Source organism: Pleuronectes platessa, chromosome 24 (assembly GCF_947347685.1).
Source record: "Pleuronectes platessa chromosome 24, fPlePla1.1, whole genome shotgun sequence".
NCBI lineage: Eukaryota > Metazoa > Chordata > Actinopteri > Pleuronectiformes > Pleuronectidae > Pleuronectes > Pleuronectes platessa.
In genome coordinates this window covers 5,755,199-5,772,315 of record NC_070649.1, presented here as the reverse complement: position 1 = coordinate 5,772,315, position 17,117 = coordinate 5,755,199, and the positions used below count along the sequence as shown (strand labels likewise).

General features: G+C 46.6%; 1 protein-coding gene across 1 annotated transcript; it reads right to left on the bottom strand.

Moving 5' to 3' along the window:
* Positions 1-1,701: 1,701 nt before the first annotated feature.
* On the bottom strand, positions 1,702-14,131 carry als2b (alsin Rho guanine nucleotide exchange factor ALS2 b). Its single transcript, XM_053417290.1, has 33 exons — positions 14,056-14,131; positions 13,436-13,581; positions 12,383-13,350; positions 11,905-12,280; positions 10,326-10,500; positions 10,116-10,212; positions 9,923-10,000; positions 9,604-9,834; positions 9,322-9,493; positions 9,033-9,222; positions 8,876-8,941; positions 8,589-8,751; positions 7,858-7,989; positions 7,620-7,748; positions 6,114-6,184; positions 5,909-5,975; positions 5,592-5,794; positions 5,388-5,453; positions 5,198-5,296; positions 4,941-5,105; positions 4,677-4,788; positions 4,454-4,531; positions 4,226-4,359; positions 3,967-4,131; positions 3,731-3,848; positions 3,490-3,647; positions 3,180-3,296; positions 2,907-3,083; positions 2,760-2,817; positions 2,538-2,599; positions 2,144-2,293; positions 1,923-2,019; positions 1,702-1,793 (listed from the first exon to the last, which is right to left on the bottom strand). Exons 1-33 carry the CDS (start codon positions 14,073-14,075, stop codon positions 1,755-1,757), a joined length of 5,079 nt encoding a protein of 1,692 aa, XP_053273265.1. The 5' UTR covers positions 14,076-14,131; the 3' UTR covers positions 1,702-1,754.
* Positions 14,132-17,117: the final 2,986 nt, after the last annotated feature.

Sequence of the window (17,117 nt, the reverse complement as noted above, 5' to 3'; positions counted from 1 at the left end):
AATCAGTATTAACAGAATCAAGGGCAGAGAACCGGCTTTGATTCTAAAATAACAGTGTTTGCATTATGCTGACCGCCCGGCCTCTCTGCAGACGCTTCACTTGCATCAGGAAAAGATAAACTTTTGTGTTCATTATTTCAAAGATCAAGAACTCTTGGGGCTATTTTCAGTTTTCTGATCCAAAGCTTTATCCAAAGACCTAATTCATACTTATGGTCAGTAGGGAAAGGGCTGATCTTTATCAGCGGAATGTCCTTAAGTCTTCTGCTCTGCTAAATAAAACGATTTGCACTGGTGATTGCCGTTCACAGATATGACGTCTCCGCCGCTGGGAATTTAAATAGTCTATCGATCTTTTAGAGGGGAAGGGGGAAGTTCATTCCTTCAGTTGATCTGGAGAATTTAGCATGATCTGGATTTGGAGCAGTTGGATTTTTACACAGCAGGAACGATATGTAAAAAGACTAAAGATTACGTCCCCAATATGAAATAATACTGAGATCTGGGCTCAGAAACCAACACTAGACGTGTTCAGATTGTCTGGGAGAGAACATTTCTTTCCACCGTATTTAGATGTAGCTCTTAAGCTGGTTTTACAGTAAGAAACAAACCATAAAAGTTCCAAGTGTGCATTTGAAATACGTGTGTGCCTTCAAGTGAATAAATCCAGCTGAAGCTTGTGCTGCAGCTGCGTCTACAGAATCAAGTCACCGGGATGATCAGGCGCACAGAGAACCGTCAGCGCTCTTCTCCCACGTTCTAATTGGAATGAGAAGTTGGAGTAGCTGCTCCGAACCGTATTCATGAGTCATTTAGAGTTAAAGTCAAGTCGGTGTGTATTCACCAACTGCACAGCTACAGAATCAAACCCTGGTGGCTGTCCAGTCCAATCCATGAGAGATGGCTCTACAGTTTCAGTTGAAATCGAAGGTGGGAAGGTTAACAAGAACCACATTCTCAAAACTAACCCGTCAGTCTTCTCTCTTCTAAAACTGGTTTGTTTTGCATATGCACGTCTGGTTAACACTGCCCTGAACGAGCTGTAAGAATACTGTCGGTTCGGATTAAATTAAAAAACAACATTCAGGTCACATTCAGAGAGTCACATGCTTTTGGGAGATGAAGCTCTTCTTTTTGTCCCGTCCCATTTCTTCATAAAAGAGTCCAGTGAGTTGAAATCACTCAGGAAAACAAAGTTTCATATTCATTTATCTGCCATAAAAAGTTGACTTTCACCCCGAAAATGTGGGAGAAGGTAGAAAATGAGGTCCGGTTTTTCACAGGATGCAGAAAAAAAGCAGTCTCATTAGCACTGACTAAAAAATAATGAACCAGTGATGTAGTATCAGACAGCAGCAGCGTCAGGGTCTCCCAGTCTTTCAGATGTGAGCCTCATCATTTCACACTGGACGGTACAAAGTGCCACTGGTCACGTGTGTAACTCCACGATCCATAGATAAGAGGCTGGTAAAGGTCATTGAGAAGGTGGACACCTCCGCAGTGTTTGTGTGTGTGTGTGTGTGTGTGTGTCAGAGACAGTCGCCCCCCCCGTCTCCATGACAGCAGCAGATGGAGCCTGCCTGCAACCTGCTCGTGTGATCCTCCGCTTCCCATTGGCCGCCGCACACATCCATCAAATCCAAAGCCCGGTTGGTCCCGGCCCTGCGATAGCCTCGGTGTGTGTCGAAGCGGGGGGGGGGGGGGGGGGGGGGCTGGGGCAGCGTCGTGAGGATCACAGAGGGAGTAACGCCACGCTAAGTGATCTTCTCATGCTGGATCTGGTAGTAACACGCCTGCAGGTGGAGAACACAAGCACATAAATCCCTTTAAAACCAGGAGGCGATTAACTGGTAGCGTAACTGAACTCTTTCCATCTTCATCCTTGCTAGAAGTAAACAACTAAATAAATGTATCTGCGTTACCTTGAGCGTGGTGAACATGATGCCATGCTCTCCGTGCTGGACGCTGGGGTCCATCAGGTCTTCGATCAGGCTGACCTCTGACCCCAGGTTCCTGATACTGAACGAGGAATTAAAAACAACACTGAATCTGATAGCCGAGCTCCAAACACTGACAGTATGACAGTTATGAAATATGTGTTTCAGCATTATTATTTGTACGTGTATGTGTGTCGGGGGCTGACCGAGCTCGCAGCACAACGTAGAGGAAGACGGGGAACAGGTCGTCCATGGACCACAGGAAGTCTTGCTTCAGCAGGGACTGGACCTCCTGCGTGATCTCCTCGAAGGTGAGCTGGATCACCTGCAGCTTGTCAGACGGGGTGAACGTCGTGCTGCAAACGCACAACGAACAAATTGTAATTGAACTGTGATGCGTTTGTCAATCTATTAATACAATTTGTTCGTGCAACATGAAGGAAACTATAACTGCATTTCTTTGGAACTTTGCATGCAAACTAAGGGTCAGTTCCTTTGTTTCTACAACCACAATAACCAGGTTCATCTGGTGTCATGTAAGACGAAAAACCACATTAGCCCTTTAGGCTAGTGTAAATATGTAACTTGTAATACTTTTACCTAATCTGCTGCAGAGTTTCCACTGCAGAGGCAAAGCAGGCGTCTTTGGTGCTGGAGAGAACCTGAAACACCAAATATTTACATTTGAGGAGCTGGAAATAGAAACTTATAAAGCTTGATTTGAATGCCAACTTCTGTTTGAGAATTCCTAAATGATTTGTGTGATTGTAAATTGAGTACCTGGCTTTTTGATGTAAAGTCAAATGAACAATCAAAACGTACCTGCTGCTTCTCCCCCACTGCAGGTATGGAGAGAGAAATGGAAACAGGCCAGAACTTTCTGAGGTAGGAAAGAAAGCAGAGAAAGTATTTGTTGAGGATTCAGATGTGAAAACAGGGTATTAATCTCTTTCCCAGTGTGGCACGTACTGCTGGACGCCCAGGAAGGCAAGGAGGGCGAGGTCGGCCTGCTTGTTGAGGCGCAGGACGCAATCCCAGTAGACGCCGTCTTCCTTCTCTTTGTCAAGTGCGTAGAGGGTGAAGAGTGGCGGGTAGAGACGAGGCAGTAGGACGGGAAGCAGCAGAGCCGAGCAGCTCACCACACGGCTGAGTGCAGAGGACACACAGGAGACTTTAATAAGAGCGGCTGATGTCTGCAGCATCACAAAAAAAAGGCTTTGAAAAGGGAAACTGTTTGTTTACACAGGTTTGGGGGACTGCAGTGGGGCATCAGTCGAGCCCGGCTCCTTCTTGTCCTGCAGGTTGGTGCTCGGCTCTGGAATCTGGCCGCCCTCCTCTGGCAGGTCTGGGAACAGAAATCTGCAGAGGATTCAAGAACCCATTAATAATACATCAAGAAGAATATGTGCTAAAATAATGAGGGATATGAAATAAATGTAGTTTTTCATTCTGATTTCATATCCTGTTCTTGCAGCTTAGAAAAGCTTATTTATTATATTATATATTATATAAATCAAACCCACAGGTAGTAGCGGAATTGTATTTAAAGTACCTGACAATCTGGAAGATGCTGTTGAGGTAAGACTGGATTTCATTGACGGCCTGAGGCAGGAGGCGCCGGTTGGCTCCCACGCCCACGTAGGTCATCCTGTAGACCGCCACCAGGGTCTCCACCAGCCGCCCCAGTGGGTGGAGCGGGGTGTCGCACGCCTGAGAGTGGGAGACATTTTTACAACCCTGAATAATGATAGTGTTTTCAGTGGGAGTGAGGAGTGGTGGGGGGGGGGGTTCACCTTGAGGAGGTAGAGGCGGATGGTGTGATATCGGTCCATAGTGATGGGTCCTTCATGCTGCGGGATGACCTCCAGACTCTCCAGGGTTCTACTGTGGCTCCGGGAGAGAATCTCCGGCCTGAGACAAGTGGAAAATAGTAATATGTTTCAATAAAAACAAATATAACTGCAAAAGAGAATAACCTTCATGTATAACCGACCCAAAAGCATATAAATGACAGAGAGAGCAGCTGTACCTGTCCTGGAGCTGCCACCGGGTGGTAGTGAGGGCCACAGCGATATTCTCCCAGGCCTTCCCGGTCTCCCCTTGCCCCGGCGTCTCGCAGCCCAGCTGACTCCAGCACTCCACAAACACCGCCTTCCACTTGTCCTCCGAGCCCACACACAGACGGCCGAGCTTCCTGCAAGATTCCACACAAGAACACACATTATAAGAAGAATGTAGTAAGGGGAATTAGACGTCCACTCTGGTGATTTCCGACACGGTGAGCTTACACGACATGAGTCTTTTCTTTGTCGGTGTCGAACAGGTGTGGTTTGAAGTAGGAGCCCGTCACCTTGAGGCTGGAGCCCCATTCGCCACCAAAGGAGCCCTCCAGGAAGTCACCGTTCGCCATGGTCAGCACACCCTGAGAAACGGCCAAATCAATACATTCAACATACATGACACGGCTAATGAATCGCACATCCAAAGGAACATGTGTTCTGGTGGTTATGAGTCACCTTCCCGTTCAGGGTCCAGTCGTCAGAGAATTCCCCCTCATACGTCGTGTCGTCCTCTGACACAAGGATCCCAGCGCCCTGAAAACAACAGGATCCAGTCCATCCTTTAAAAATATTCTCTACTGCTTTTCAATCAAATGCCTTTCGAATATTGTAAAGCGTATAAAACAGCAAATATACAATTAGAATCTTTGTGACTGAATTCAAAGACAGAAGTGCTCACCATCATTTTATTATCCTTGAAGGTTCCTTCGTAGTACAGGCCAAACTGGGTGACGACCACCCCGGTGCCCTGCCGCAGGTGGTCCTGCCACATGCCCATGTACTTCTCTCCCCTGACAAGCAAACAAACCAACAGCTCTTCAACCAATCAAGTGAAAAATAGGCTCATAGCATTTTATGGTATTTTGTGCCAATAAATTGGATATTTTCATAGTGCATAACCAGACACGTGCTGAAGTTAGAATGGTGCGTGGAGTGAACGTACTTTGTGATATCGTCAAAGACTCCATAGCCGGTCTTCTTGTCCTGCAGCCACTGGCCTATGAAGACGCTGGGGGAGGACGTGTTGAGTTTGCCGCTGCGCAGCATGCCATGGCCGTGTCGCATCCCATCCTGGAAGGATCCGTCGTAAACCTCACCACTGGCATACCTGCAGGCGGTAAGACGATGTGTATTATAATTGAAATTATTTTTCAATTACTGTTGTCCTATATGAACAAACCGATTGTCATACACACTCACTTGTACGTCCCGAGGCCATGCATCTTCCCATCTTTCCAGTGACCTTGATAGTGATCGTTCTTGTTGAGCGCTTTAAAGGGAGCGACAAATTCCCCAAACCTAGACAAGCACGAAGCAAGAAGAGACCGTTGCTGTAAATCCCCGACTCAGATAATCTCAGACTTTTGAAAGAATCAGACAAATGGCTCACCCATCTTCCAGTCCGTTCTTGAACTCCCCTGTGTAGATTCGCCCATCAGGCCATTTTAACACTCCCCTGAAACAGATTAATAAGCTGAATTAAAATTGACATCATTATTTGTTTTCAATAAAAGCTCAGACGGTTGTGTGTGTGTGTGTGTGTGTGTGTGTGTGTGTGTGTGTGTGTGTGTGTGTGTGTGTGTGTGTGTCTTACCTGCCGTTGGGTTTGCCATTGAGCCAGAGGCCTTCGTACTTGGCCTCTTTCAGACGCCCATCCTTATAAAAAGTGTAGGATGCCGTCCTGGAGGTAGGGGGCTCCAGCTTTGGCCCCGACCCCGGGCTGAGTGATGCCGTGTCGTACATGGCTCCGCTCAGCGCCTGGTCCACCGTCTGGTTGATGGAGCGAAGCCACTTGGCCTGGGAGCAAATTCACACATACTTTTAGGATTTAAGTCAGGCCAGTTGAGTTCCCACTGAATGAAAATGTAGAATGTCTGTTTTGTCAGTCAGTGGCATTAAAGAATGTTCTACCTTCTCCATGGGAGAGGAGGCCATCAGGGTGAACGTCTCCTCTGGTGTGATCACCTTCAAACCGTATCTACACACACACAAAAACACACACATACACAGCATACGGTTTTAACCTGGGAACAAACACTGACTCAAAATGTAATACACAGTATATAATAACAGTTGCATTGGTATCATGCTAAATACAAAATCTGTTTAGACTCACGTGCCAGTGTTCTCCTCTGGGATGGGCTCCACCCACAGCGTGGCCAGAGGGAAGACGTGATGGGTAGAGAACTGGAGGAGGAAGGATACAAAATAAAAAGAAAGCATGGAAAGGGGAAGAGAAGGAGGGAGGAGGACAGAGGGCATACCAGAGAAGAGAGTAAAAAGAGGGGTGAAAGTGTTGAGGGAGAGAAGGGGACATTATTCTCACTACACGCTTAATCGCTGTGAATAAGAATTAATGTGTATGAAGAGAAAGGAGCAAATCTAACAAAAAATAACACAACTGTAATTAACAATTAAACAGAACATAAGTCTATAATTTCTATCACTAAGTTGGAGGAAAATCAATTTGTTCCTCTAGAGAAGAGACGCAGTAAAATATAGTAAAAAATTTAATAACACAGGTTTAAAAAAAATGATTACATATTGATATTACTGTTAAAAAGGTATATTCAGGCATTGAATAAACATCAAGAAATATACCTCTTGTTCATAAGTAACCAAAATGAAGTCATGCATGCAAAATGTGTTTCACATGTTTTTCCAGGAAGCTGAAAACTATGTGCATGCTCTTATTCACCAACAACCTGAATCTCTTTCACACAGTTAATCAGGTTCACATCACAAGACACAGACGGTTTACCAGCTGCGGGAGTTTAAATAGACAAACCTGATATTTAGATTTGTAACCATCAGAGTAATACATATTTGAAGAGCCCTGACAAGGAGAAATAAACATCGATAGACGAGGAGTCACGCAGTCACTACAGGACAGAGAGGGAGACTGAGATATGCAAGACAGCCATGGGATGCAGACCAGAAGAAAGAGGGAGGGAAAGCGGAGAGGAAAACAGGCGAACAGGGAGAGAGGGGAAGGAAACTGCTTTGTACTTGAAAGGACAGATATTTCAGCAACAGGGGATATTCTATCCTTTCAAAGTGAATGGTCAAACCTCACATGAACCAAGGCTTGAAATGTGGCGAAAAGAGGAATACAATATGTTTCTTTTAAAAAGCCCTGTTTCTTGGTTTTAGCCAGTTCATCCTCCCGTGCAGTCTCCTACAGCAGAGCAGGCAGGGCGTGGAAGCAGAGACAGGGCTGTGTGTGTCAAAGTATTTACAGGGACGTGTGTGTGTGTTGAAGTAGTTTTGTTGCTTGTTTTAATTTGAATTCCCTACAACAGGGCTGAATCCAATGACACACAGCCCTGAGTCCTGAGCCCTTCACACACACACACACACAAAAGGAGGAGACGAGGGAGAATAGTGGGACGGGGGGGAGGGACGGGGGGGAGAGTTGGGGTCGCTGTGTTGACATTTGCTTCTGAATGCATACTTACAAGATTTTTACAAGGTGCCACGCCCTGACAGCACAAAGGCAAGCACACACAGACGCTTGAAACACACCAGGTTAGAGTGCCTCAAACATGGCAGCTTTGAAAAGAGAAAGCAAGACAAACAGTGACAGAGCCAACAGGAGTGAGGAGGTGCGTGTGGGGCTCACCTGCGCGTGGACCACAGCGTCGTTGAAAAGGATGAACCAGTTGACGGAGAACCTCCCGGCGTTCTGCAGGGTCAGAGCCTTGTTGCTGCTCTCGCAGATCAGCCGGCGGTGGGGCCTCCTCAGAGAGTCCTGATGGGAACACAGTGACACCATTCAGCAACATCACATGACGCCTCGAGGTCTCGATGTGGATGCTTCACGGCGGTGAGCGGGGAACACATACTCTCAGTGAGTTTACCGTCATTTTGCCAGGGAAGCTCTTCCAGAAGTGAAACGTGTACTCGGCGTCTTTCCGTCTTCTCTTCAGCTGGAGGGCCAACGCCTCAAACTTGGAGCAGCTGTCCTGCAGCTTCTGGTAGTCACTGGAGCACTGACAACACAGAACAACAGTCACCATTAAACATGTGATGTGCTTTTACGAATGTCTATACAGGGAGGAAAGCTCCCAATCCAAACTTGTCAAGGCTATTAAGACATTTCTTAACACTTTTTGATGCATTGAATTAGGTGACAGTTTGTTTTAAAGGCTTTAAGCTTCTTAATAATTTCCTAAAAAGACTAAGGGATGTAATTGTTACATCCCTTTTAATTCCCTATCCTATCTGGTACTAATGACTATTGTTTTTTTCTTTTTTTTTTATAATTAAGAAGTTATGGAGCCTGTACACTAAATATCTCTGTAAAAATCAATGTTACCATGTAAACATATTAAATATGAATAGGAACATGACACATTTAGAAACGGATGTGAGTGAAAACAAAACACACGAGAAATTTAAGGAATAAACCAAACAAATAATCATAATATTATCCTAGAAGTTAAAAATATCATGTAAAGTGAATTGACAAGATTCATAATAATCATCATTTTATACCAGATGTCATTGATAGTAAATACAATAGCTACTCTTCATAATCAGCGTGACATTAAGAAGTAACGTGAGACTGTTGTTTGTGTGTTTCCCTCACCACTTCGAAGCAGGTGGCCAGTTTGAGCAGCAGCCGGCCGTATTCTCGAATGTGGTATGTCGGGAGGTAGAACAGTGCCGACAGGAGGTCTGCCACGGGGGGGTTCTCCTCACTGCACTCAGACAGCCGCTGGAGCAGCCCGGGACTCTTCCCAAAGAAATCGCTTTGAAATAAAACGATCTTCTTTAACTGTTGTTTCTGTTTTGTTTTCATATCAGAGTCTGGGTCTTGCAGCCCCTCATCATGTCCCAGTAAAAATATTGTTCTTGTGGACTTTGTGTACTCACAGTGAGGGCTTGGTCAGGGCCTGGACACCTCCCATCACCTGGAAGCTACCCAGGGTGCTGCAGTACCTTAGGGATAAAGAGAGTAGTCTAATCAGTATTTTGTATATTCATCTATTCTATAAAACTATTTGTGGTGATCTCCGTGGTGAAGACATACTCGTTATAGGAGTCGAGGAAGATGCTGGCGTGGTCGAGGATGAGCAGACTTTTGACATCTCGTCCACGCCGCAGGTTGGCCGTGAGGCTGGCGGCGTGCTGCCCGGTCACGTGACACAGGAGGCTGAACTGACCTGCAAGAACCTGCAGGAGGCCGAAGGTCACCTGGCCAAGGGCGGAGCTCAGGGATTCTGGAGAAGGGCGGGGACAGGAACAGAACAAATTCAGCTGAGGTTAAAGTGAGATTCAAACTTATGGGACCTCAATATTTCCCTTTGTGTCCCCCTTACCCAGCTCCAGCAGGGGGCGTATTATCTGTGTCTTGATGCTGCACAGCTTGCAGTAGAACTTCCTCTCGGTAGCGGCCAGCTCGTGGAGGCTGGCGATGAAGCCCATCACGTTTCTGTCCGACAGCGCCACGCACCGTTTGCCCCCCGCGAACACACTGCTGACATAACCCAGCTGGAAAACACATGAAACAGCATAAAGAAAATAGGTTTGTTGAATTTCAGCAGTGGGTATTACAAGGAAACTGCAAACATAAATGACCTAATCAATGAATTTGTCCTCACATGCATGCAGAAAGGCAGCAGTACAGGCTGCGGGGTGTAGCCCCCTTTCCGCTCCTGCTCCTCCTCTCCTTCTTCCTGATGACCTGGCTCCTTGGCCTCGCTCTCCTCCTCCGCCGCCTTCACCTGCTGCCCGCTGTAATAGATGATGGGCTGGATGCAGTCGCCGTCTGCCAGGAGGAGGGTGTGTTTCTCCCCGGCGCTCACGTCCCACACCCGGATGCCCTCCGACAGCTGGACGAGGAGGCGAAAAGTTCGGATGTGGAAAAAAAAAAACACAAACCTCGAGGCCATAACGTGTGCGACTGGGTGGTTCCCTCACCTTTGCGAGCCGGGGGATGGTGCTGGGTGTCTCCATGTGTCCGAGCTGACCAGCGCTGTTGTTTCCCCATGAGAATACCTGGAAGAGAAACACATTGATGCAGGCACATGCACTGGCTCTCAATGGTTACTGGAAAAAGGAAACCAGTTCAACGGGTGATGTAACGGAGCTGTAACTGAAGCCGTAGACTGACCTGAGACTGAGCGGTCAGAGCGAGGGAATGACCCGCGCCTGCCGTCACCCGCACCACCTCCTTACTGTTCAGACTCTTGATGCACTGAGGCTGTAATCTGCAAACACAAACACAAACACACACATATCACACTCCTGTCAGCACATTTTGAAAGCCCACAACAGCTTTTAACTTCCAGCCGTTACGCATTTCCTACATGCTGCATCCTACCTGGCCTGGTTGTCCCCGTGTCCCAGCTGTCCGTGCTCGCCGTGGCCCCAGCTCCACACTTCTGTGTGCAGGGTGGGCAGCACGTCCGGGGCCTCTGGGACCACAGCTCCCAGTGGGGTGAGGGCGACGGCGCGCATCCTGGGGCGAACGGCTTTCCTCAGCAGCCGCGGGGACACTGAATGCATAAATTGAAATGTTTTTCTTAAGAATTACTTTTTCAAATCTGCACTTGTCTCTTTAAATAATGTCCAATATATTGGTCAATACCACAACAAGAAAATACAGATAACGTAGAGGGTGAGACAGAGTTGACGAAATGTGGACATGTTTTGATAACAAGCCTAAATCTGAACTTGTGAATGAAAGTCTGGTGCAAAGTCCGGCACAAATCAATGGATGTTATGCAAACACAGCAGTGACTTTGGGAACTAGATCACATCAGCCAGCTCGTGTAAAAAGCACATGCTGTCATTCAGTAAACAACAGGAAGAAGCCTGCGGGCAGCAGACAGAGCAAAGGAGAAAGGAGAGAAATGGACTTGTTTTTTCTTCTTCTTTCTGCTCCTTAACCTAATGAACTGATGTGTTCTAAGCAGATGTTACTGCAAAGTGTTAAAGCAGAGTGTTTCAAGTAAATTAATTCATCATAACATAATATTTTAGAGCCGTATTTTGAATTTATTATCTAAAAGCAAAAAAGACAACCATTATGTTTCTATAACCATTTTATAGAAAGATTCTTAGCAGATCTAGAATTACCCCCTCCCTGCAGTACGCCTCCGCCGACTGCTCAGGTTTCAGGGTTTATGGGGATGGACAGAACAATATGATTTCACAGTGAACCTGACCTCTGACTTTATGAAAATAAAAATGTCCACCCCGCATTCATTTTTGAGTTATGGCCAAAATGCATCGTCACAATATTTCTATCAGACCCGAGTTTCTAACCTTGAACCCTGACTTTAAAACCAGATAATGAAATCCAGAGTGAATGATCCAGGGTTGGATGAAAAAGTGATTTTTAGATGGACCATCTTTTATCTACACATGCCTATTTCTGTCCGGGGTCACACGGAGCTCTGCGCATCGATCTCTCTTCTCTTTTTCTGCTCTGTTAAATCGGACCAACGTGTCCTCCAATCTTCATCAACAGAATAATCCTGCTGCCAGATTAACAACGATGGAGGCTCAGAGAAAGATCTGCATTCCTCGCTCGAAATAAAGACCATTCAAGTAAACTAAGCTGGCTCAAACTGCACCTACTAATGAACACACAGACACAATGGCCCTGTTTGTTTTAACATGTAGGCACAATGTCCCAGAGTTGGATCTGTTTTGAAACGTTACAAATGAGAAAAAAACAAATTGTATAATCCATGAAAAATCCTGAATGTGACTATTGATATTATTAGCATGTTTCCTTTTGCTTTCTCAAACCATGTGTGTGACGTTGCTCTGGATATAACACACAACGACACTACTGTCCACAAAGCATGCAACACAATGGAAAGACTTTGCAGTGCTCACAAGCATGAACAGAGACACTGATGTAGACCTGCACACGCGCAAGGCGTACTTACGCAGCAGGGCATAGGAGGATGATAAGAGGTGAACTGCGTATCTACCCTGTGAGAGGAGTCCCGGGAGCGAGAGGCGGCGCCGCATGCTCTCTGCCTCCTCCTCGCGGATGTCTCCCGTGCTGGAGCTCTTCTTGCCCTGCATGGAGTCCTCCTGGCGGACACGCTCTGTGGTGTTGTCTCCCACTCCTTGGACGGTACCGGTAAGCCCAGTGGGCCCGCCGGACCGAGACGCCCCAGAGGGCAGGTAGTTCATCATCTTTTTGAGGGACAAGGCCTCGTAGGTGGAGGCGACCCGCTCGCCCACAGCAGAGGCGCAAGAGGCCACCAGGTTGTTGAGTGTGGCGCTCGGGCTGGAGGCCAGCCCCACGCCTGAAGGCTGGAAGAGAAACAGAAGAATCAAGGACAGAGTCTATCGGGAAGGACCACAACATGGACATGGATGCAGGGATTATTATGCAGTAAAAACTGGTGAACTCACAAGCAGACTGTGCAGGCCTCCCGACTTCCCTTCTGTCTGCGTGTTGTCTGTCAGTTTCTTCAGGTAGTCTTTGACCGCCTGCTCGTCTGGATAGAGGGAACTCTTGACCACCGATACAGCGCCGCCCTCAGACTGAGCAGCAGGGTCAGAGTCTGAGCAGGGCAGCACTCCGTTAGCCACGGTTCTTTCCTCTTTCTCCCGGTCCTGGACGGGGGCCGAGTCAGAGGAGGGGTCCTCACTTGTCTGAGGTGCTGGGGAATCAGAGGTGGATGTGTGAGAGGAGAGGACGGGCTCAGATGGAGATGTTTTGAGTCCGTGGGCGGCGCCAGGCGTCTCCAGCTTCCTCTCATCCTTAGTTTGCTCCACGCCAAGGGGGCAGTAGTGACCATCAGAGATGATGACGTGGTCCTCTTTGTCCGTCATGGTGAACAGGAGCTGGTTACAGTGTCTGCATTTGTCCACGGGGGGCCGCTGGACGTCCTGGGATCCCAGGCAGCGCACCAGAGCCAGGCTGTGTAAAGCCCCGCAGGCCACCTGAAGTACATACCTCCCTGCTAAGTGTTCAACCTTTTGGGGCTTCCACACAGGGAAGGTGGCAGCATTGAGGCCCAGCTGGCAACCGCTGCCCCACGCCCACACCTCCCGCTGCACCGTCAGTGCCAGGGTGTGCTGTTCCCCGCAGGCCAGCTCCAGCACAGGCACCGTCTGCAGGGGAGGACTGGAGTTTGAGTCCAGCAGAGCCACCGGAGTCGGGTTGGGGACGGCACTGAGGCCCGACAGGCCACACTGTCCTGCACCGTTGTCCCCCCACATGTGGACGCCGCCGTCCTCCGTCACTGCCCCGCTGTGGAAACTGCCGGCTGCAACGGCCACCACGCGCTGCCCGCTGAGAGCACATTCCTGGGTGGGTCCTCCGGGGACATGACTCTGCTTCCAGGGCAGCTCCCCAAAGCTGTACACCTGTCCCCCTGAATGGGAAGTAACAACAACAACGAAATCAGAGAGGGATATCTCTTTGCATTAATGCAGTTGTAACCAGCACAAAGTTTTTACCTTCCACCAACAGAACTCCGTGTCGTATGCCCAGGGCGACCTGAAGGACGGGCCGGGGCAGGAGCAGCCTGTCGGGGGTGATGCTGCAGGAGTAGCCCTTCCAGGTGTGGAGCAGGCCTCGCTCTCCTCCGTCATCATCCCCAGAGCTGGAAGACACATAATCATTTGAAAACATAACGAGTGACTGGGACCACAAAGATATGTCAAGATTTGGATAGAGGAGTAATAACACTTGTGAGTATGATCCGTTCAAGGACAAGACCTAATCATAAGACCAACAGCCGCTGGGGAGATGCAGATTAAAAGACACCGAGGTGTGGGCAGCTGACAGGGCCGAAAAGAAGCTGACAAACTTCCTGCAGCATCTCAGGATGTGGCCTGAGCCACTGTGTTACTGCCCCCCCCCCCCCCCTCCTCCTCCTCCTCCTCCTTCCTCCCTCCCTCTCTGATAAGCTTTGCCTCTAAACAACAGAGGTTCTGTGGGGGGGAAAGCAGAAGCGAGCACAAGTCCATCTGCAGGCGGTGTCACATGGTGATCACATCCAGCCAGAGGAGTTAAACAAGTCCTCCCTCTCCCCCTTCTCCCCCCCTGAGGGAGGACTCTGCAGGGACTGACCTACCTCTTCCTCTGGGTTTCCATGAGTGGGACTGGTCACTCCATGTGCATGTCACACACACAGACACACACACACAGACACACACACACTCTTCAGGGGCTGCTGTCACTCCTGGATGCGGACCTGCAACACAATGACACAATCTTGTTGGTGCAAACGCAATGGCTGTCAGTGCAAATAGAGCATGTGTGATTTGAGTTACAAGAGGGGAAAACCCATTGCAGCTGATCAGCTGGCAGCCGGGAGGGAAACAGTCAGAACAGAAGAGAGTTTGGTTTCATTTCTCCTCTTTCAACGAGCTGACACGCGGAATGACTCCACACGATCTCTTAGAAGAAGCCCAGAGATAAACATGAATCCCTGCATGCTATCAGCAGCTAGTCCCAGCAGCTAACCGAGCTAGCTCAAACACACATGTGTCACCCCTCGGTTTTATTGGAAATAAGCTAAATCGAGCTTGATCCCTCTTACCCGCCGGTTCTTAGCTCCGATCCCCGAAAAACACACACGTCGGTCGGCTTTGAGCAGCTGCTAACGACCGCTGGTAGCGGTGCTCATCTCCTGGTGTTGACACGGAGAGGCGCTGCTAGCTGCGAAGATCGTCTGCGGGGTGGGGAGGTCCAACTCCTCAGTGTCGTTCCTTAAAGAGATACTAGTCACAAAATACTGATATTAAGTCCAAATATACTATAATAATAAGTCAACATTCATACCGAAGATTATAAGTCCAAATGTATATTTATTTACATGTATGACCGGATCAAACATAAACAAGAAATGTGATTAACAGTGTTTTTAAAGGTTCATAGGTTCAAAGGCTTTATGGTCATTTGCAGAAATAATATGTTATCATTGCAAATCAATTATTATCTATCTTGTCTCTTTCTGGTGCTTCCAGTTATTAGGGCCCGAGCACTGACAGCTTGACAGACAGTGAGGCCCTATTGAAATTGTAATGATTATTATTATTATTTTGCAGGCAAATTAATTGGCTTTTTGAGGGCTTTAACATGCTCAAATTCTTACCAAAATTTGCACAAAAGTAGAAAGTGGTGAAAATGTATGTATTCTGGAGGAATTTTCAATTTGCGTGGTAAAATGGCTCAACGGTTAGGGTAAGCTTCTGCCTCAATATGGTACACCAAAACCACGTCAAAGTGGGACCTCAGTCTTTTCTACCGCTCTGTTTTGATGACAGATCGACGGTGTCCGTGAAGTCTCAGAATAGATAAAGCTCAAAGGTGGAAAAAAAACGCAAGATAATGCTATTATGCAACATTCTAGTAATTGAATGGGACACTTGCACTGTTGCACAACATGCTATGTATAGAAAACTTATAGACACAAATCTGTGTCAGTGTGGGAAAGAATTGAATCAATCAAGATGCAAAGCTGTCAATCTACATACAATTCTCTCTTCAATTACCTTTTTAAATGAAATACATCTGATTTAATTAATTTGATTGCCTATTTGCTTTTATTCTAATGGTACTGCAGCACCTTTTCCCCTGATGAGGGGTCACAAGACTTGAGATTTTCCCACCACAATCACATGCTTATAAATACATTTTTAATTTGTGAATATCCGACCAATCTATTTGTGGGGAGAAGGTCCCATGATGAAACTACAACATACGTTCAGTGATGGTGAGTGACGTGAAGTAAACATCTTATGATACCAATGAACTAAATTATAAGTCGTTCGTTTACTTATTTCTACTAAGTTACTAATAAAAATTGGTAAATTTTAGGCTACATTATATTATTATTATATTATTTGCTAACATGCAGTAAAGAACTTCCAATTTGAAACAGTCTTTCTTCAGCAGGGCACAAGTTTCTGTCTGAAACTTCCCACAGTGTCTTTATTGGTTTACTTTATTCCTATAAATACATTTCAGTGTGTATATATTAATACATAAAAGAACATAAATACAAAACAGCTGTTCATAATCTCATCTTTATGAGTGAAAAGTACTAATAAATAAATTACTAAAACATCAGAAAACGGCAATCTTCTGACTGTGCCGACACACTGAAGAGAAGTTACATCTGTGCCTGTGTTTCTGTTCTCTCAGAGGAAGCTGCCGGTGATTGTTTGCCAGGTTTGCTGAGTGACAAAAGAGCATCAGGAAAAACAAATCTGTCAGGTGGACAAGAGCGTTGTGCAAGTTCACACCTCTCATGAACTAGTTCAAAGTTCAGTTCATACGAGTAAACATGAATAGTTCACGTTCATATTTTTTTTTTTTATTTAATTTTTTCCTGTTTTTATATTAATTTTCTTTTCAATAAATTTAAATTTACATAGTGTAAGATATTTAGTAATTAATAGGACAGAGTCCTGCCAATTTTAAGAGCTTGGTATTTTGCCAACTTGAAGATGGTAAGGAGTGGGGTTCGAACACGGGTGTTAGAGATTTGCATGAGGAACTAAGCACATTAAGAAGATGGACAAATTATCGTGTACGTGTGTCGGTGTCATTTTATGCTGCTTTTGATCAACACTTCAGAGAAAATATTTTCTACTTTACTACATATATTTGACAGCCTTACTTAAAGTAACTTTATATTTTTGGCTTTTAGACACTGGATGATTTAACATACTTTAAAAACCTATTGTTAGAGAATAACCCAGGTGACATTTCCTTGATAAATGGGTGGAGGTTTTACCTCTGCTAAGGAGGTTATGTTTTCATCTCTGATTTGTAAGTCAACAGGTTTCTGTGATAAACTACTGGATCAATAACCACACAACTTGGTAGAAGGAAGCTGCATGGATCAGAGATGAACCTATATGGCTCTGTTGAGCTCTACTGAGTGCCAGTCTAGTGAATGAATCTTGAATCTTCTCTCAAAAGCATCCCCCCCCCCCCCCCCCCCCCCCCCCCCCCCCGGCCAGTGAAGGAAACCACTTGGAATACGTTGATTGTTTGGTCTGCATATGTGCCATGAGTGATGGGTAACTTAGTGCGAAGTCGAGTTAGTTGGTTTAGGTTAGGCTACATCGCGGACATTTTACGGGCACTGAGCAACGACATGGTGAAAGCATTCGGCAATGTTGG

Coding starts and splice junctions, on each gene's coding strand:
- als2b (XM_053417290.1), bottom strand. CDS start 14,075: ATGGAAACCCAGAGGAAGAG. Junction 4,360..4,453: donor ACTGGACCCTGAACGGGAAG/GTGACTCATAAC, acceptor GCCGTTTCTCAG/GGTGTGCTGACCATGGCGAA. Junction 3,849..3,966: donor CGGTGGCAGCTCCAGGACAG/GTACAGCTGCTC, acceptor CACTTGTCTCAG/GCCGGAGATTCTCTCCCGGA.